Source organism: Salmo trutta, chromosome 14 (genome assembly GCF_901001165.1).
Source record: "Salmo trutta chromosome 14, fSalTru1.1, whole genome shotgun sequence".
In the NCBI taxonomy this organism is placed as follows: Eukaryota; Metazoa; Chordata; class Actinopteri; order Salmoniformes; family Salmonidae; genus Salmo; species Salmo trutta.
Genome location: NC_042970.1, coordinates 81,420,760 through 81,440,354, shown reverse-complemented (window position 1 = coordinate 81,440,354; position 19,595 = coordinate 81,420,760). Strand labels below are relative to the sequence as shown.

At 46.5% G+C, this 19,595-nt stretch overlaps 1 protein-coding gene across 4 annotated transcripts in view; it reads left to right on the top strand.

The window, feature by feature from the left end:
* The window catches only part of LOC115147625 (calcium-binding mitochondrial carrier protein SCaMC-3), a 22,848-nt gene extending 5,907 nt beyond the window's left edge, over window positions 1-16,941 (top strand). The window contains exons 2-11 of one of the 4 annotated variants that reach the window (XM_029689907.1): window positions 6,753-6,879; window positions 7,168-7,255; window positions 10,499-10,610; window positions 11,048-11,206; window positions 11,751-11,924; window positions 13,818-13,931; window positions 14,165-14,332; window positions 15,022-15,169; window positions 15,332-15,488; window positions 16,083-16,941. In XM_029689907.1, coding sequence (XP_029545767.1) covers window positions 6,753-6,879; window positions 7,168-7,255; window positions 10,499-10,610; window positions 11,048-11,206; window positions 11,751-11,924; window positions 13,818-13,931; window positions 14,165-14,332; window positions 15,022-15,169; window positions 15,332-15,488; window positions 16,083-16,110 — 1,275 coding nt within the window. In that variant the 3' untranslated portion in view covers window positions 16,111-16,941. Of the gene's footprint in view, window positions 1-6,752; window positions 6,880-7,167; window positions 7,256-10,498; window positions 10,611-11,047; window positions 11,207-11,750; window positions 11,925-13,817; window positions 13,932-14,164; window positions 14,333-15,021; window positions 15,170-15,331 lie in introns of all 4 variants that reach the window. The other 3 variants (XM_029689908.1, XM_029689906.1, XM_029689905.1) reach the window with 3 other exon arrangements.
* Window positions 16,942-19,595: the final 2,654 nt, after the last annotated feature.

Sequence of the window (19,595 nt, the reverse complement as noted above, 5' to 3'; positions counted from 1 at the left end):
TTTGAATTTGCTTTTTAATGGCGTAGAATGCCCTGCGTGCTTTCTCTCTCAGTTCATTCACTGCCTCATTAAGGTGTCCAGTTGAGCTTATTTTTAAACCTAAGTAATTGTAATGTGTACAGTACTCTATATATTTTGTACCAATTGAGAACTTTGGTCTAATTCCCTGAGATCTGGATCTTCTCTGGAAAATCATTATTTTAGTCTTTTTGGGGTTTACTGCCAGGGCCCAGGTCTGGCAGTACTGCTCTAGCAGGTCCAGGCTCTGCTGTAGGCCAGGTGCTGTGGGTGACAGCAGGCATAGGTCATCTGCGAAGAGTAGGCATTTAACTTCTGAATTGTGGAGACTAACATCAGGGGCTGAGGATTTTTCTAGAATAGTGGCCAATTCGTTAATGTAAATATGGAAGAGTGCAGGGCTCAGATTGCAACCCTGACGAAGGCCCCGCCCCTGGTTAAAGAATTCTGTCCTTTTCTTACCAATTTTAATGCTGCACGTATTGCCAGTATACATTGATTTAATTATGTCATATGTTTTACCCCCTACACCACTTTCAATAACTTTGTAGAACAGTCCTGTATGCCAAATAGAATCAAATGCTTTTTGGAAGTCGATAAAGCAAGTGTATATTTTGGTATTATTTTGGTGGACATGTTTATCTATCAGGGTGTGTAAGGTGTAAATATGATCAGTTGTGCGATGTTTTGGTATAAATCCAATTTGGCTTTTACTCAAGACATTGTGCTTATTAAGGAAGTTTAGAACTCTTACATTGATGATACTACAGAAAACCTTCCCCAGGTTACTGTTCACACAAATGCCTCTGTAATTGTTAGGGTCAAATTTGTCTCCATTCTTAAAGATTGGGGTTATGAGTCCTTGATTCCAGATGTCAGGGAAATAACCTACACTCAGGATCAAATTAAACAGTTTTAATATAGCCAATTGAAATTTTGCACTAGTGAGTTTGAGCATCTCATTTAGGATGCCATCAGGTCCGCAGGCTTTTTTAAATTTGAGAGCCTGAAGTTAATATAGAGCTCCTGGTCAGTAATCTCTCTCTCTCTCTCTCTCTCTCTCTCTCTCTCTCTCTCTCTCTCTCTCTCTCTCGCTTTCTCTCTCTTTCTCTCTCTCAACTGGGGTTGTGTCACCACTAAATTCCTCCTGATCCTGTTTAATTTCCTACATAAACCCTTTTGAATTAGTTGAAAACTATGGAGGTCATCTTGTTTCACTCCTGTGTCACTACTTTGCCAGTGAACATGTTATTTCCTCTAGTTTCTAACTGGAGATAATATCATCAAACAAGACATAATAAGCTTATACAAACGTAATAGCATTTAAAAAAATAACATGAATTACATATTACATAACATATTACATTACATATTACATAACATATTACATATTACATTACATAACATATTACATAACATATTACATATTACATTACATATTACATTACATATTACATAACATATTACATATTACATATTACAATACATATTACATAACATATTACATTACATATTACATTACATAACATATTACATAACACATAACATATTACATTACACAATACATATTACATAACATATTACATAACATATTACATTACATATTACATTACATATTACATTACATAACATATTACATAACACATTACATATTACATTACATAACATATTACATAACACATTACATATTACATTACATAACATATTACATTACACAATACATATTACATAACATATTACATTACATATTACATTACATATTACATTACATATTACATATTACATAACATATTACATTACATATTACATTACATAACATATTACATAACACATTACATATTACATTACATAACATATTACATTACACAATACATATTACATAACATATTACATTACATATTTACACTTTTGTTAATCCGTTTGAGGCCTTGTCTTCATTCGCCTTTGACGTAAACTGTCTTCAGATCGTCTTTTGTGTTACAGCCACATTTGTCCACATCATTTTGGGGAAAAATAAAGACAAGCAACTATAAGCCATTATCAATCATCTGCTAACAGAGGTCACATCTGCTAACAGAGGTCACATCTGCTAACAGAGGTCACATCTGCTAACAGAGGTCACATCTGCTAACAGAGGTCACATCTGCTAACAGAGATCACATCTGCTAACAGAGGTCACATCTGCTAACAGAGGTCACATCTGCTAACAGAGGTCACATCTGCTAACAGAGGTCACATCTGCTAACAGAGGTCACATCTGCTAACAGAGGTCACATCTGCTAACAGAGGCACATCTGCTAACAGAGGTCACATCTGCTAACAGAGGTCACATCTGCTAACAGAGGTCACATCTGCTAACAGAGGTCACATCTGCTAACAGAGGTCACATCTGCTAACAGAGGTCACATCTGCTAACAGAGGTCACATCTGCTAACAGAGGTCACATCTGCTAACAGAGGTCACATCTGCTAACAGAGGTCACATCTGCTAACAGAGGTCACATAAAACAACACATACATATTTTTTTATAAACAATGTTAATCTGACCAACAGTCTTCAGTCTTCTTCTGTCAAGGGCCTTCTTGGCAACAGGTCAAAAGAGCTAAGTACAATGGGTAATATGAACATAATGTACATTTACATACAAACACAAATACTTAATAGCTAGCATGATGGAAACAGAGGCTACATAGCTATATTTCAATGGGACTAGCAAACAGATAGGACAAACACAAGACTGTTTTGGCTTGTAATCTTTTTGATCTGGTAAAAGTTATATGAAACAGCTAAACAACCACATGAAAGTAACTCATACAGGAAAGTTGAACTTACAGATGGTGCCAGCATAACGGCTATGGAAGACAGGATGACGAAGGATTGTCAAAAACAGTAGCTAGCTAACAATAACCAACTACTTCCTGTTTTGTCTTCTTCTACGGTCGCAAAAAGCCTGTTTTGTAAAGCTGTAGTGTTTTGACCACTTATTTACTAGCAACATCAAGTAGTGAAAATCTCTAACCTGATTACTACTGGAAACCCGACTGTTTACCTACTGAACACTACACAACTCTACCTGATTACTACTGGAAACGCAACTGTTTTCCTAGTGATCACAACACAACTCTACCTGATTACTACTGGAAACGCAACTGTTTTCCTAGTGATCACAACACAACTCTACCTGATTACTACTGGAAACACGACTGTTTACCTACTGAACACTACACAACTCTACCTGATTACTACTGGAAACACGACTGTTTTCCTACTGAACACAACACAACTCTACCTGATTACTACTGGAAACACGACTGTTTTCCTACTGAACACTACACAACTATACTTGTGTATCTTGAGTAAACTACACATTCACTACACAATCCCTACAAGTCTCTGCATAGAAGAGGTTTTGTGTAGTACTTTTTCATGAAGGATGATTTTTGGAAGTCTGAGAGTATTATTGTTGTTGCCAGGACGACAACCCAGAACTCTGCCTTCTCTCCTCTCATCCTACCTTTCCTTCTTCTCTCCCCTCATCCTACCTTTCCTTCTTTCCCCTCCTCATCTTCCTCATCTCCCGTCCTGCCCCCCTCCTCCTCCTCTTCCATTCCCTATCTCCTTTCCCCCTCCTCCTCCTCTTCATCCTACGTTCCCCCTCCTCCTCCTCTTCCATTCCCTATCTCCTTTCCCCCTCCTCCTCCTCTTCATCCTACGTTCCCCCTCCTCCTCCTCTTCATCCTACGTTCCCCCTCCTCCTCCTCTTCATCCTACATCCCCCTCCTCCTCCTCTTCCTGTGGAATGTTAGTTGTGCTGAGTTGTGACCCTAGAGGTTGAGGAGCAGAGAACACAGATGACTCTGTTACCTATGGCAACACGCGTGTGTGTGTGTGTGTGTGTGCTGCATTACTGCAGGGGAGAATAAAGTTGTGTTGTTAACCAGGGAGTAGGTCTGGTGGGAGGTTGGTAAAACAGACAGGTTGACTGGAGCTGTGTGAAGGACTAGATTTAAAGAGCAGGCCTACTGTGTCCATGACTAACAAACATTGGCTTGAGTCTCTGATGGCACCCTATTCCCTATATAGTGCAATTCTTCTTGCCCTATGCTACGGTCAAAAGACCAACTTAGTGGCCACCCTGAGATTGGAAGGTTGGGAGTTTGATCTCCGGCTGAGTCATACCAAAGAGAACATTAATTAGATGGACTGGGGGTAAGGCCCTGCGATAGACTAGTGTCCTGTCCAGGGGGTGAAAGCAGCTTCACACTACAGAAACAGGAGATAGACTGGTGTCCTGTCCAGGGGGTAAAAGCAGCCTCACACCACAGAAACAGGAGATAGACTAGTGTCCTGTCCAGGGGGTGAAAGCAGCCTCACACTACAGAAACAGGAGATAGACTGGTGTCCTGTCCAGGGGGTGAAAGCAGCCTCACACTACAGAAACAGGAGATAGACTAGTGTCCTGTCCAGGGGGTGAAAGCAGCCTCACACTACAGAAACAGGAGATAGACTAGTGTCCTGTCCAGGGGGTGAAAGCAGCTTCACACTACAGAAACAGGAGATAGACTAGTGTCCTGTCCAGGGGGTGAAAGCAGCTTCACACTACAGAAACAGGAGATAGACTGGTGTCCTGTCCAGGGGGTAAAAGCAGCCTCACACCACAGAAACAGGAGATAGACTGGTGTCCTGTCCAGGGGGTGAAAGCAGCCTCACACTACAGAAACAGGAGATAGACTAGTGTCCTGTCCAGGGGGTGAAAGCAGCCTCACACTACAGAAACAGGAGATAGACTAGTGTCCTGTCCAGGGGGTGAAAGCAGCTTCACACTACAGAAACAGGAGATAGACTAGTGTCCTGTCCAGGGGGTGAAAGCAGCTTCACACTACAGAAACAGGAGATAGACTAGTGTCCTGTCCAGGGGGTAAAAGCAGCCTCACACTACAGAAACAGGAGATAGACTAGTGTCCTGTCCAGGGGGTAAAAGCAGCCTCACACTACAGAAACAGGAGATAGACTAGTGTCCTGTCCAGGGGGTAAAAGCAGCCTCACACTACAGAAACAGGAGATAGACTAGTGTCCTGTCCAGGGGGTGAAAGCAGCCTCACACCACAGAAACAGGAGATAGACTGGTGTCCTGTCCAGGGGGTGAAAGCAGCCTCACACCACAGAAACAGGAGATAGACTAGTGTCCTGTCCAGGGGGTGAAAGCAGCCTCACACCACAGAAACAGGAGATAGACTAGTGTCCTGTCCAGGGGGTGTACTGGTACATCAAGCTGCCTCACCCTACAGAAACAGGAGATAGACTAGTGTCCTGTCCAGGGGGTGAAAGCAGCCTCACACCACAGAAACAGGAGATAGACTAGTGTCCTGTCCAGGGGGTGTACTGGTACATCAAGCTGCCCCTTTGAGCTGTTCCGGCTTGAACAAACCAAGGCTACTTACTTACTACGGCCAGGAGTAGTGTACTATATAGGGTTCCATTTGGAATGCATCAAATGTCAATGTGTCTGTGATATAATGTGACTGACCCAGGATTGACCTCAGAGTGGTTTGTAACTCTGTCTTTCTCAGGTTGTCTGTCTGTTTCAGTGTATTGATTTTGCTTCTTGTCTTTGCATCCGGCTGGTTTTGCATCTTCTTCCCCCCTTTCACCTCCACATTAACATTCCATCCACCACTTCCTCCTGTTCCTAACCATTTTGGCAACTCTTGTACCTCCTCTCCATCTCCTCCTCTCCCACCTCTCCTCTCTCTCTCTCCTCCTCCCCCACCTCTCCATCTCCTCCTCCCCCACCTCTCCTCTCTCTCTCTCCTCGCCCCACATCTCTCCATCTCCTCCTCCCCCACCTCTCCTCTCTCTCTCCTCGCCCCACATCTCTCCATCTCCTCCTCCCCCACCTCTCCTCTCTCTCTCCTCGCCCCACATCTCTCCATCTCCTCCTCCCCCACCTCTCCTCTCTCTCTCCTCGCCCCACATCTCTCCATCTCCTCCTCCCCCACCTCTCCTCTCTCTCTCTCTCGCCCCACATCTCTCCATCTCCTCCTCCCCCACCTCTCCTCTCTCTCTCCTCGCCCCACATCTCTCCATCTCCTCCTCCCCCACCTCTCCTCTCTCTCTCCTCGCCCCACATCTCTCCATCTCCTCCTCCCCCACCTCGTCCTCTCTCTCTCCTTCGCCCCACATCCCTCCATCTCCTCCTCCCCCACCTCTCCTCTCTCTCTCCTCGCCCCACATCTCTCCATCTCCTCCTCCCCCACCTCTCCTCTCTCTCTCCTCGCCCCACATCTCTCCATCTCCTCCTCCCCCACCTCTCCTCTCTCTCTCCTTGCCCCACATCTCTCCATCTCCTCCTCCCCCACCTCTCCTCTCTCTCTCCTCGCCCCACATCTCTCCATCTCCTCCTCCCCCACCTCTCCTCTCTCTCTCCTCGCCCCACATCTCTCCATCTCCTCCTCCCCCACCTCTCCTCTCTCTCTCCTCGCCCCACATCTCTCCATCTCCTCCTCCCCCCACCTCTCCTCTCTCTCTCTCCTCGCCCCACATCTCTCCATCTCCTCCTCCCCCACCTCTCCTCTCTCTCTCTCCTCGCCCCACATCTCTCCATCTCCCTCTCTATCCTTCCACCCTGTGCCCCCCCACCACCTCCTCCTCCCCCTTCCCTTCTCCACCACCACCTCTGCCCCTCCACCGCTCCTCCACCCCCTCTCCACCACCCTTCTGTGCCCCCTCCCCAGCAGATTGTCAAGGAGGGGGACAGCAACAATGACGGAGAGTTGGACTTCCAGGAGTTCAGGCAGTACCTCCGCTCCCACGAGGAAGAGCTCCGACTCATGTTCCGCAGCCTGGACCGCAACAATGACGGTTTGTAAAGATAAATATGGACCCTACATACGTACGGAGGCTCCAGAATTACAATCAGCTAAATGGAGATCCTCTGTAGTTGTTTAACTAAAATACACAGACGTGTTCAGACCCACAATTTGGAACTTGATGCAAATATACGATATAGCCAATTTTGCAAAGCTCACTGGGTTATTGTGTTGCGTACGTACGTACGGTATGTGAATAAAATACACACTGAAAAACACAATCAAAACACACACAATCAAAATACACACACCAACTCTCACGTGGACACTGTGTTTGCAGGTGAGATAGATGTATCAGAGATTCAGCAGTGCCTTCAAACTCTGGGAATAGCTGTGAGTCTAAAGGAGGCTGCCACGATCATGAAGAGGTCTGTACAATCTACTCTACTCATATCTACGCTATAATGATACAGTCTACTCTGGTTATATCTATGCTGTAATTGCACAATCTAGTATGAATTGTAGAATGGCTTTGTATTCTACAATTGGGGTTGTGAGACAACTATACTTTTCTGTGTGTGTGTGTGTGTGTGTGTGTGTGTGTGTGTGTGTGTGTGTGTGTGTGTGTGTGTGTGTTCGTCCATGCATGTGTGTGTCCGTCCATGTGTGGGTGTGTGTCCATCCGTGTGTGTGTGTGTGTGTGTGTGTGTGTGTGTGCGTGCGTGCGTGCGTGCGTGCGTGCGTGCGTGCGTGCGTGCGTGCGTGCCTGTGTGTTTGCATTGGTCCTTGCAAGTGTATGTGTGTGTCTTCTAGGGTTGTCTTGGTCAACCGCGAGTCGTCCTGTTCTTTTGACCAATCGATTGGTTGAAATGTTGAAAAGTATTTTTCCGTATATAGACAGACACACCCACTATGTGTTTGAATAAAACCAACTACATATGCACTGAGCTTATCTGATGCTTTAAGCACACTGTTTGATTAAATAATTAAGACGCACAAATGACTCAAGAAAGAGCCCGATGGTCACGCTGTGATAAAGAAAGTGCCTGTGTGACTGGTGCACCTTGTCTCTCTCTCCTCCCTACTGCAGAGAAAAGGCACCACAGCACAGCTGAGAGTTTATTGCTCTGTCTGTGCTGAAGCTGTGACGTCATTTCAGCCATTTAGTTTCTTGCTTGTTTCTGACTGAAAAGTTCTGTTAAAGAAATAACCTAATTTGTTTAGGAACAACATTCCCTTTTCCCTCAACTCTTGTTCCTATTAGGAACAACCTTCCCTATCCCCTCAACCCTGCTCTCTTTATGTGAAACATGTAAGCATCGCATGCGTGTGACCAATAGGACCTGACCAATAGGACCTGACCAATAGGACCTGACCAATAGGACCTGACCTATAGGACCTGACCAATAGGACCTGACCAATAGGACCTGACCAATAGGACCTGACCTATAGGACCTGACCAATAGGACCTGACCTATAGGACCTGACCAATAGGACCTGACCTATAGCATATCATAATCACATCAATAAATTGGTTATAACAAACTCCAAACACAGTAACACATGACAACAAAATGGATGCGGAGGACGTGAAAAACAAACTAGAAGCGGTCTAATGTTTACTGGTTGCTCAGGAGGGAAAGGGGAAGTCAGATCTGTGGAAGACATTGACTTAGTTGTGGAGACTACTGGAGATCGATATAAAGGAGGGTGTAGGAGTGAGAGCTGTGTGTTTATTATGCCTACAGGAGATCCAGATAAAGGAAGGTGTAGGAGCGAGAGCTGTGTATTTATTATGCCTACAGGAGATCCAGATAAAGGAAGGTATAGGAGTGAGAGCTGTGTGTTTATTATGCCTACAGGAGATCCAGATAAAGGAAGGTATAGGAGCGAGAGCTGTGTGTTTATTATGTCTACAGGAGATCCAGATAAAGGAAGGTATAGGAGTGAGAGCTGTGTGTTTATTATGCCTACAGGAGATCAGATAAAGGAAGGTATAGGAGCGAGAGCTGTGTGTGACAAACAGGTGCTGTTAGATTACAATATATTTAGTTCTGCCTGTTTGGAACAGTGTAAACAACACTGGATAACTTATAACTAATAGCTGTCTGTTCTAACGGGAAACATTTGTAAAGTCTTTATTACAGCATAGCAAAGATTAAAAACAGACCAATCTGTGAAATGACTTTCTCCAACATTTTGCCGTTGCATGAGGCTTGGTGCTCATGGAGTCAGCAGGCTGTTAAACAAACACTCAAACAGGATCTGTCTTATTTCTGTAAATATATATGGATGATTTATAAAGCCTGGTACACTTAACAGTTACCGTAAATTCCGGACTATAAGCCGCAACTTTTTTCCCAGGTTTTGAACCTCGCGGCTTAAACAATGACGCGGCTAATATATGGATTTTTCCCGCTTTCAAATTTTTTTTCTCCAACAAAACACATTCTGTGACGTGCTCAGTTTTTTGCGGCATGAAGCTTTCATTAGACCAATGAAATTGCCGAACGGGTTAAGGTCAAACAACTTTTTTGTTTCCTGTTTAGATTAAATCGAGCGCTCTCAAACTTCCCATCATTCTGATTACGGTAGTCATTTTGTCACCCTCATCATGGCAAAGACACGGAGAAATGCATATGATGCAGCTTTCAAGTTGAAGGCGATTGATCTGGCTGTTGGAAAAGGAAATAGAGCTGCTGCACGGGAGCTTGGTCTTAATGAGTCGATGATAAGACGTTGGAAACAGCAGCGTGAGGAATTGACTCAGTGCAAAAAGACAACTAAAGCTTACTGCTAATTTTAATTTTTTTGTTACAAGCCGTGTTTCGTTAAAGCCTATTCATTTTTGTTACAAGCCGTGTTTCGTTAAAGCCTGTGTAAATTTGATTTGTTTCAATGTACCGGTAGGCACCTGCGACTTATAGACATGCGCGGCTTATTTATGTTCAAAATAATATATTTTTTTAAATTCAGTGGGTGCGGCTTATATTCAGGTGCGCTTAATAGTCCGGAAATTACGGTAGGCTATTGATTATAGATCTAGTTAAATAGTTTCCTCTCTCCTCAATTTTCTTAGACAATTAGGCTGAAGGCTACGGGCTGTTTCCTGGTCTCTGCTGCTGCTGCCTCCGCCACATTGTTCTCACTCCCAATATGCTGGTTAACTTGTTGTCAGGGAAAGGTGCCAATTCTACGACGCACTGAAGAATATGTTTCAGAACCGCGGACAGCGACCGTATCCAACGCGGAAGAAAGAGCATTTGTTTATGAAATAATATTTGATTTATTATTGTTGCATCGTTATTTTAACATAATATAACGATATATAAGTTCAGTGTCACGTGTCTTAGAGTGATGGACTGTGCCACCCCCACGGCCTCCACAATGGATCAGTCCACTCAGACAGGAGCCAATCAGACGGTGTCTTGTTCAAAATAAAGATATAATAATGTGTTACTACTGGACTAAAGAAATATCGGTCGACCAACATCCTATCAACCCGAACAATCCACCTGTCCACTAAATGTGGTCAGCCCTAGTGTGTCCGTCCATGTGTGTGTGTGTCCGTCTGTGTGTGTGTTTGTCCGTCTGTGTGTGTGTTTGTCCGTCTGTGTGTGTGTGTACGTGTCGTGCTATGCGTAACATTCTCTCTCTCTGTCTCTGGTCAGTATTGACAGGGATGGTAACATGACCATAGACTGGGATGAGTGGCGAGATCACTTCCTGTTCAACCCCATACACAGTCTGGAAGACATCTCTCGCTACTGGAAACACTCTCATGTGAGTCACACACACACACACACACACACACACACACACACACACCACACACACACACACACACACACACACACACACACACACACACACACACATACTGGAAACACAGCAGAGATGTAGCCTGGATACAATATGAAAACTTTGATGTTTAGTAACTAAGTAGATTGTCAAATGACTCCCCCTCCCTCCTCCCCCTCCCTCCTCCCCCCTACCTCTCCCTCCTCCCCCTCCCTCTTCCTCTTCCTTTCTCTCCTCTCCCTCCCTCCCTCCCTCCCTCCCCCCTACCTCTCCCTCCTCTCCCTCCCTCCCTCCCCCTACCTCTCCCTCCTCCCCCGTCCCTCCTACCTCTCCCTCCTCCCCCCTCCATCCCTACCTCTCCCTTCTCCCCCCTACCTCTTCCCCCTCTCCCTCCTTCCCCCCTCTCTCTCTTTGTCTAGATGCTGGACATAGGAGACAACCTGACCTGTCCTGATGAGTTCTCCGAGCAGGAGAAGAAGTCAGGCTTCGTCTGGAGACAGCTGATGGCTGGAGCTATGGCAGGATCAGTCTCCCGGACCGGCACCGCGCCACTGGACCGCCTTAAAGTCTTCCTGCAGGTGAGGAGAGGAGAGGAGAGGGGAGGAGAGGGGAGGAGAGGGGAGGAGAGGAGAGGAAAGGAGAGGAGAGGGGAGGGGAGGAAGGGAGAGGAGAGGGGAGGAGAGGAGAGGGGAGGAGAGGGGAGGAGAGGAGAGGAGAGGGGAGGTGAGTAGAGGGGAGGAGAGGAAGATGGTTGGTGAAATGAAGTTGCCCCTACACACTGGTCAAAGTTCAGCTTCACATGTCTCCTCTAAATGGTTCAGGTTAGGATAGGGGGAAGGTAAACTGTTCCTAGATCTGGTCCTGAGGTGGAGATGTGTATTCAGCTCCACCTGGTGGGAATGTGAAGTATCACCACTGAAAGATTCTAACTACAGAGTCGTTCTCTAACTTGTGTACTGTACATCATGTGTTCACTCCAGATCACTCTGTGCTCATAATATTATGACATGATCCACTAGTCAGGTCTGAATAAGAGTGTCTAGAGGGTGTGTCAAAAGCAGTGTACTAAAGAGGGTGTCATTTAGGACACCCCTCCTGATAGTCTGTGTCTGTCCCCCCCAGGTGCATGGCTCGACCCCGGGGAACCCTGCAGGGGCCCTTGGGGTGGGGAACATGATCAGTGGGCTGAGGGCCATGGTGAAGGAGGGGGGGTTCAGTTCCCTGTGGAGGGGCAACGGGGTCAACGTCCTGAAGATCGCCCCCGAGACCGCCATCAAGTTCTGGGCCTACGAACAGGTGGAGTGGAGCGGGACTGGGAGCCACAGACAACTACACTACACCACACTACACTACGCTACGCTACACTACGCTACATCACACTACACTACACTACGCTACGCTACACTACGCCACGCTACGCTACATTACACTACACTACGCTACGCTACGCTACACTACGCTACGCTACACTACACTACACTACACCACACTACACTACACTACACTACACCACGCTACGCTACGCTACGCTACGCTACACCACGCTACACTACGCTACACTACACTACACTATACCACACCACACCACACTGCACTACGGTACGCTACGCTACGCCACGCTACGCCACGCTACGCCACGCTACGCTACACTACACTACACCACACTACACTACACCACACTACACTACACTACACCACACTATACTACACCACACCACACTACACTACACTACGCTACACTACACTACACTATGCTACGCTACACTACACTACATCACACTACACTACGCTACGCTACACTACACCACACTACACTACGCTACACTACACTACACTACACTACACTACACCACACTACACTACGCTACACTACACTACACCACACTACACTACATCACACTACACTACGCTACACTACACTACGCTACATTACACTACACCACACTACACTACGCCACGCTACGCTACACTACGCTACACTACGCTACGCCACGCCACGCTACGCTACGCCACACCACACCACACCACACTACACTACACTACACAACACCACACCACACCACACTACATTACACCACACCACACCACAGTACAGTACACTACACCACGCTACACCACACCACACCACAGTACAGTACACCACACCACGCCACACCACACCACACCACACTACACTACATTACACCACACTACACTACACTACACTACATTACACCACACCACACCACACCACACCACAGTACAGTACACTACATTACACCACACCACACCACACCACAGTACAGTACACTACACCACGTTACGCCACGCCACGCTACGCTACGCTACGCTACGCTACGCCACACCACACCACACTACACCACACCACACTACACTACACCACACCACACTACACTACACCACACTACGCTACACCACACTACACTACATTACACCACACCACACCACACCACAGTACAGTACACTACACCACGCTACACCACACCACACCACAGTACAGTACACTACGCTACGCCACGCCACACCACACCACACCACACTACACTACATTACACCACACCACACCACAGTACAGTACACTACACTACGCTACACCACGCCACGCCACACTACGCTACACCACACTACGCCACGCCACGCTACGCTACACCACACTACACCACACCACACCACACTACGCTACACCACACTACACTACACCACACCACACTACGCTACACCACACTACACCACACCACACTACGCTACACCACACTACACTACACCACACCACACCACACCACACCACACCACACCACAGTACAGTACGCTACGCCACGCCACGCCACGCCACGCCACGCCACGCCACGCTACGCTACACTACACTACACTACACTACACCACACCACACCACATCTCTCTCTTCCTCCCTCCCTCTCTCTCTCCCTCCCTCTCTCTGTCTCTCCATCTCTCTGTTTCTCTCCCTCTCTCTGTCTCTCCATCTCTTCCTCCCTTATCTGACTTATCCCCCTTCTCTCCCTGTCATCCTTGTCCATTCCCCCTTCCTCTCTTCCTCTCTCTATATTCTCTCCTCTCCTCTCCTCTCCTCTCTCCTCCTCTCCTCTCCTCTCCTCTCCTCTCCTCCTCTCCCTCTCCTCTCCTCTCCTCTCCTCTCTCCTCCTCTCCTCTCCTCTCCTCTCCTCTCTGTAGATCAAGAGGTGGATGCGTGGCAGTAAGGAGAGGGGACCTCTGAGGGTTCATGAGAGGTTTGTAGCTGGGTCATTAGCAGGAGCTACCGCTCAGACAGCCATCTACCCTATGGAGGTTAGAGTATACACACTCACATACACACTCACATACACACTCATACTCAAAAATACACACACATACACACACTAAAATACACACATTAAAATACACATAAACACACACATTAAAATACACATAAACACACACATTAAAATACACATAAACACTCCCCCTCCCTCCCTCTCTCCCTCCCTCCCACCCTCCCTCCCACCCTCCCCCCTCCCTCCCTCCCTCCCTCCCTCGCCCAGGTCCTGAAGACTCGTCTGACCCTGGGGAAGACAGGCCAGTACACCAGTGTGTTAGACTGTGCCAGACAGATCCTTCACAGGGAGGGCATCATGGCCTTCTATAAAGGATACGTACCCAACATCATAGGCATCATACCCTACGCTGGCATTGACCTCGCCGTCTACGAGGTGTGTGTGGGGGGGAATGGGGGAGAGGGTGTGTGTGGGGGGGAATGGGGGAGAGGGTATGTGTGGGGGGAATGGGGGAGAGGGTGTGTGTGGGGGGGATGGGGGAGGGTGTGTGTGGGGGGAATGGAGGAGGGTGTGTGTGGGGGGGAATGGGGGAGGGTGTGTATAGGGGGAATGGAGGAGGGTGTGTGTGGGGGGAATGGAGGAGGGTGTGTGTGGGGGGGAATGGGGGAGGGTGTGTATGGGGGGAATGGAGGAGGGTGTGTATGGGGGGAATGGAGGAGGGTGTGTGTGGGGGGAATGGAGGAGGGTGTGTGTGGGGTGAATGGAGGAGGGTGTGTATGGGGGGGAATGCGGGAGGGTGTGTGTGGAGGGAACTACATCACTGATGTAGTTGGTAATGTCTCTCTCTCTCCCCTCTCTCTCACTCTCTCTCCCCCCCTCTCTCTTCCCTCTCTCTCCTTCTCTCTCTCTCCCCTCTCTCTCACCCTCTCTCTCCTCTCTCTCCCCCCCTCTCTCTTCCCTCTCTCTCCTTCTCTCTCTCTCCCCTCTCTCTCCTCTCTCCTCTCTCACCTCTCTCCTCTCTCCCCCCCTCTCTCTTCCCTCTCTCCCCCTCTCTCTCTCTCACCCTCTCTCTCCTCTCTCTCCCCCTCTCTCTCTCTCCCCTCTCTCTACTTCCTCTCTCCCAGACTATGAAGAATGCGTGGCTAGCGAGGCACACAGATTCAGCAGACCCAGGTGTTTTAGTGTTGGTGGGGTGTGGGACCATGTCCAGTACCTGTGGTCAACTAGCCAGTTACCCTCTGGCTCTGGTCAGGACACGCATGCAGGCACAGGGTGAGACAGGGGGAGGTGGGGGGGACAGGGGTGTGGCTGTGTGAGAGGGGGTAACAAACTGACAGGGTCTACATTTATCTACCTGTCACTTTTCCCCATGTGTGCATCCGCTCTCTCTCCTGTCTTCCTCATCCTCCTCCTCTTCCTCCTCTCCTCCTCCAGCCTCTGTGAAGGGCGGCCCTCAGCTCTCCATGCTAGGTCTGTTCCAGAACATTGTGACCCAGGAGGGCGTGGCCGGCCTCTACCGCGGCATCGCCCCCAACTTCCTGAAAGTCATCCCTGCCGTCAGCATCTCCTACGTAGTCTATGAACACATGAGGAAAGTCCTGGGGGTGGAGAGATACAGATGAGAGGGGAGGGAGAGAGATGCTGGAGTGGGGGAGAGAGTGAGGAGGGAGGGAGAGAATGAGGTGAGAGAAGGAGCGATAGAGAGAGAGAGAGGGATGGAGACGAGACAGACCAATGTGGGTGGCAGCTATGGGCTTGTTGCATGACCATGCCTAAAGACACAGTGAGAGGAGACGGAGGGAGGGAACAAAGGAGGGAGAGAGAGAAAGGGAGGAATGAATAACAGTACAGAGAACGACATCTCAGGTACTGCACCCAAGTGATGTCTAACCGTGTGGAAGCTTTGTGGTTGCAAGTGTCAACATGGTTTCTATGACAACACGTATGAGGTTTTACATGGCCTGCGCTGCATGTGGAGGTGTTTCTGGGTTTGAAAACTAGCCGGCTAGCTTCTCTACTACTGGGTTGAGCTTTTCTCTCTCTGCATTAACAACGGGTGAGGACATGTTTGACAACTAACGCTGCTTCAAGACTTTGACCAAAAACGAAACCCTTTACCATTTCACTACTGACAAAACCTCAAGAGAAGGATCACAATATGACTTTTTCCCCCGTGAATCTTTAGGTGGAGAATAGAGAAATCTCTGGGATAGGATGACACCATCTCCGTGTTGTGTGGTTGGTTGGTCCTGAAGCAGGAAGTGATACTCCACTGGAACCTTGGAACCACCAGGACTTCTAGAACTTTTCCTATTGGAACCAGGGTGACTTGAGAACTTTTCACAGTAAAAAAAGGACCAGTAGCAATCTACCTCCCATGACTCATCGTAGGTGGAAGAAGAGGATGTCGAAGAGGAGAAGACGAGGTGTTGAAGACTTGCTTTTTCGATGATCTGAAAGGATTGGGATGTGCTTGTGGACACAGGATGTAAATAAACCTCTGCCCACGAGATTATTCTAAATTATAATGCTGTGAGGACATTTTAGACAGCCGGATGAGAAACAAACACATTAAACCTTGTACTGTATTTAGGGTTGCAAAATTTCAGTAACTTTCCCCAAATTCCCTGATTTTCCAGAAATCCTGGTTGGAATTTTTCTGGAATCAGACAGAAATAAGCACAAAATCCATAATCCTCCAACCCTGTTTAGAAAACCTGGGAATTTGGGGGGGAAAATACTGGATTTTGCAACCCTACATTGAAACTTTCGTTTTTTTTCTGAATCCCAGTTACTGTGGTAAGTTTCAACAAAGAGTTTTATCAAGAGTTTTATCAAAGTATGTAAATAGTTAGAGATGCATGGTTTAATCAAATGCTAAAGCCAATAGAACACAGCCACGCGCTGATGTCATCACGATGATGATACGACTCAAAGGTGATCCCCCTTTTCACGTGTGTGTCAGTGTGTGTGTGTGTGTACAGCGAGTATGTGGGATTTTTGTCTCACACAAAGTATTATAAAACTCCAGAATGCCAAATCAACCAAACTGCCAAGATTGTGTTATTTTTCCCCCTTCTGTATAACTTCCATATTACTACCGTGTATTTATTTAGTGGGTATATGTGTATGAGGTTTTATCATAACAAGGACTTCAATATGAGACCAATGACTTCAATATGAGTCCAATGACTTCAATATGAGTCCAATGACTTCAATATGAGTCCAATGACTTCAATATGAGACCAATGACTTCAATATGATTCCAATGACTTCAATATGATTCCAATGACTTCAATATGATTCCAATGACTTCAATATGAGACCAATGACTTCAATATGAGTCCAATGACTTCAATATGAGTCCAATGACTTCAATATGAGACCAATGACTTCAATATGAGTCCAATGACTTCAATATGATTCCAATGACTTCAATATGAGACCAATGACTTCAATATGAGACCAAGGACTTCAATATGATTCCAATGACTTCAATATGAGACCAATGACTTCAATATGAGTCCAATGACTTCAATATGATTCCAATGACTTCAATATGAGACCAATGACTTCAATATGAGACCAAGGACTTCAATATGATTCCAATGACTTCAATATGAGACCAAGGACTTCAATATGATTCCAATGACTTCAATATGAGACCAATGACTTCAATATGAGACCAATGACTTCAATATGAGTCCAATGACTTCAATATGAGACCAAGGACTTCAATATGATTCCAATGACTTCAATATGAGTCCAATGACTTCAATATGAGACCAATGACTTCAATATGAGACCAATGACTTCAATATGAGACCAATGACTTCAATATGAGTCCAATGACTTCAATATGAGTCCAATGACTTCAATATGAGACCAATGACTTCAATATGTTCATGATTATTACTTGTGAGGTGATTTATGAGTTGACGCCTGTGAATGCGGCCCAAATAGCACCCTATTCCCTATTCGGTGCACTAAAAAGTAGTGCACTATATGGGGAATAGGGTGCCATTTGTGCAGCCTACTAGTTGGTGGGTTCTGAGTATTGTGAATGGGGGGTTCTGTTCTGAGTATTGTGAATGGGGGGTTCTGTTCTGAGTATTGTGAATGGGGGGTTCTGTTCTGAGTATTGTGAATGGGGGGGTTCTGTTCTGAGTATTGTGAATGGGGGGTTCTGTTCTGAGTATTGTGAATGGGGGGTTCTGTTCTGAGTATTGTGAATGGGGGGGTTCTGTTCTGAGTATTGTGAATGGGGGGTTCTGTTCTGAGTATTGTGAATGGGGGGGTTCTGTTCTGAGTATGTGAATGGGGGGTTCTGTTCTGAGTATTGTGAATGGGGGGTTCTGTTCTGAGTATTGTGAATGGGGGGTTCTGTTCTGAGTATGGTGAATGGGGGTTCTGTTCTGAGTATTGTGAATGGGGGGTTCTGTTCTGAGTATTGTGAATGGGGGGTTCTGTTCTGAGTATTGTGAATGGGGGGTTCTGTCTGAGTATGTGAATGGGGGGGTTCTGTTCTGAGTATTGTGAATGGGGGGTTCTGTTGTGAGTATTGTGAATGGGGGTTCTGTTCTGAGTATTGTGAATGGGGGGGTTCTGTTCTGAGTATTGTGAATGGGGGGTTCTGTTCTGAGTATTGTGAATGGGGGGTTCTGTTCTGAGTATTGTGAATGGGGGGTTCTGTTCTGAGTATTGTGAATGGGGGGTTCTGTTCTGAGTATTGTGAATGGGGGGTTCTGTTCTGAGTATTGTGAATGGGGGGTTCTGTTCTGAGTATTGTGAATGGGGGGGTTCTGTTCTGAGTATTGTGAATGGGGGGTTCTGTTCTGAGTATTGTGAATGGGGGGGGTTCTGTTCTGAGTATTGTGAATGGGGGGTTCTGTTCTGAGTATTGTGAATGGGGGACATATACCATGCACAAGAGAGCCTTGATCTAAAGTAATGCTATGGTGAGCTTTCATCAGAAGAAAAGTACTGGTAGTTTGACGTTTCTGTTGGTGTGGTGTCATTATGTATGAAAATATATATTGTGATATTATTGTTATGTCCCAAATAGCCCGATATTACCTATATAGTGCACTACTTTAGACCAGAGACCGTTCCCCCTATATTTATAAAAAAAATTATTGTCAGTTAAGAACAAATTATGTTTTTACAGTGACGGCCTACCCCGGCCAAACCCTCCCCTAACCCGGACAACGCAGGCCAGTTGTGGCCTATGGGACTCCCGATCACAGCCGGTTGTGACACAGCCCGGGATTGAACCAGGGTCTGTAGTGACACCTCTAGCACTGAGATTCAGTGCCTAAGACCGCTGTGCCACTCGGGACCACAAAATATATAGTTATCTACTTTAGACCAGAGACCATTCATCCTATATAGTACACTACTTGACTGTTCCTCTGGTCAAAATGTGTGCACTATATGGGGAATAGGGTTCCATTTGGAACACCAAATTGGACAGTGGTGTGTTTATTAGCTAACATAAGTAGCTAGGTCATTAATATTTAAATGACATGGCTAAATGTTGTTAGCCTGGGTGCTAGTCTAATTCAGCTCTCTTACCAACTCCTTATGGAATTGTCATGCTGTTTGGCTTGACAATGGAGAAGGCATCATAACAACAGATCTGGGACCAAGCTAATATTTATAGCAAAGGTACCAAAAACGAACTAAAATTTCCGCTTTG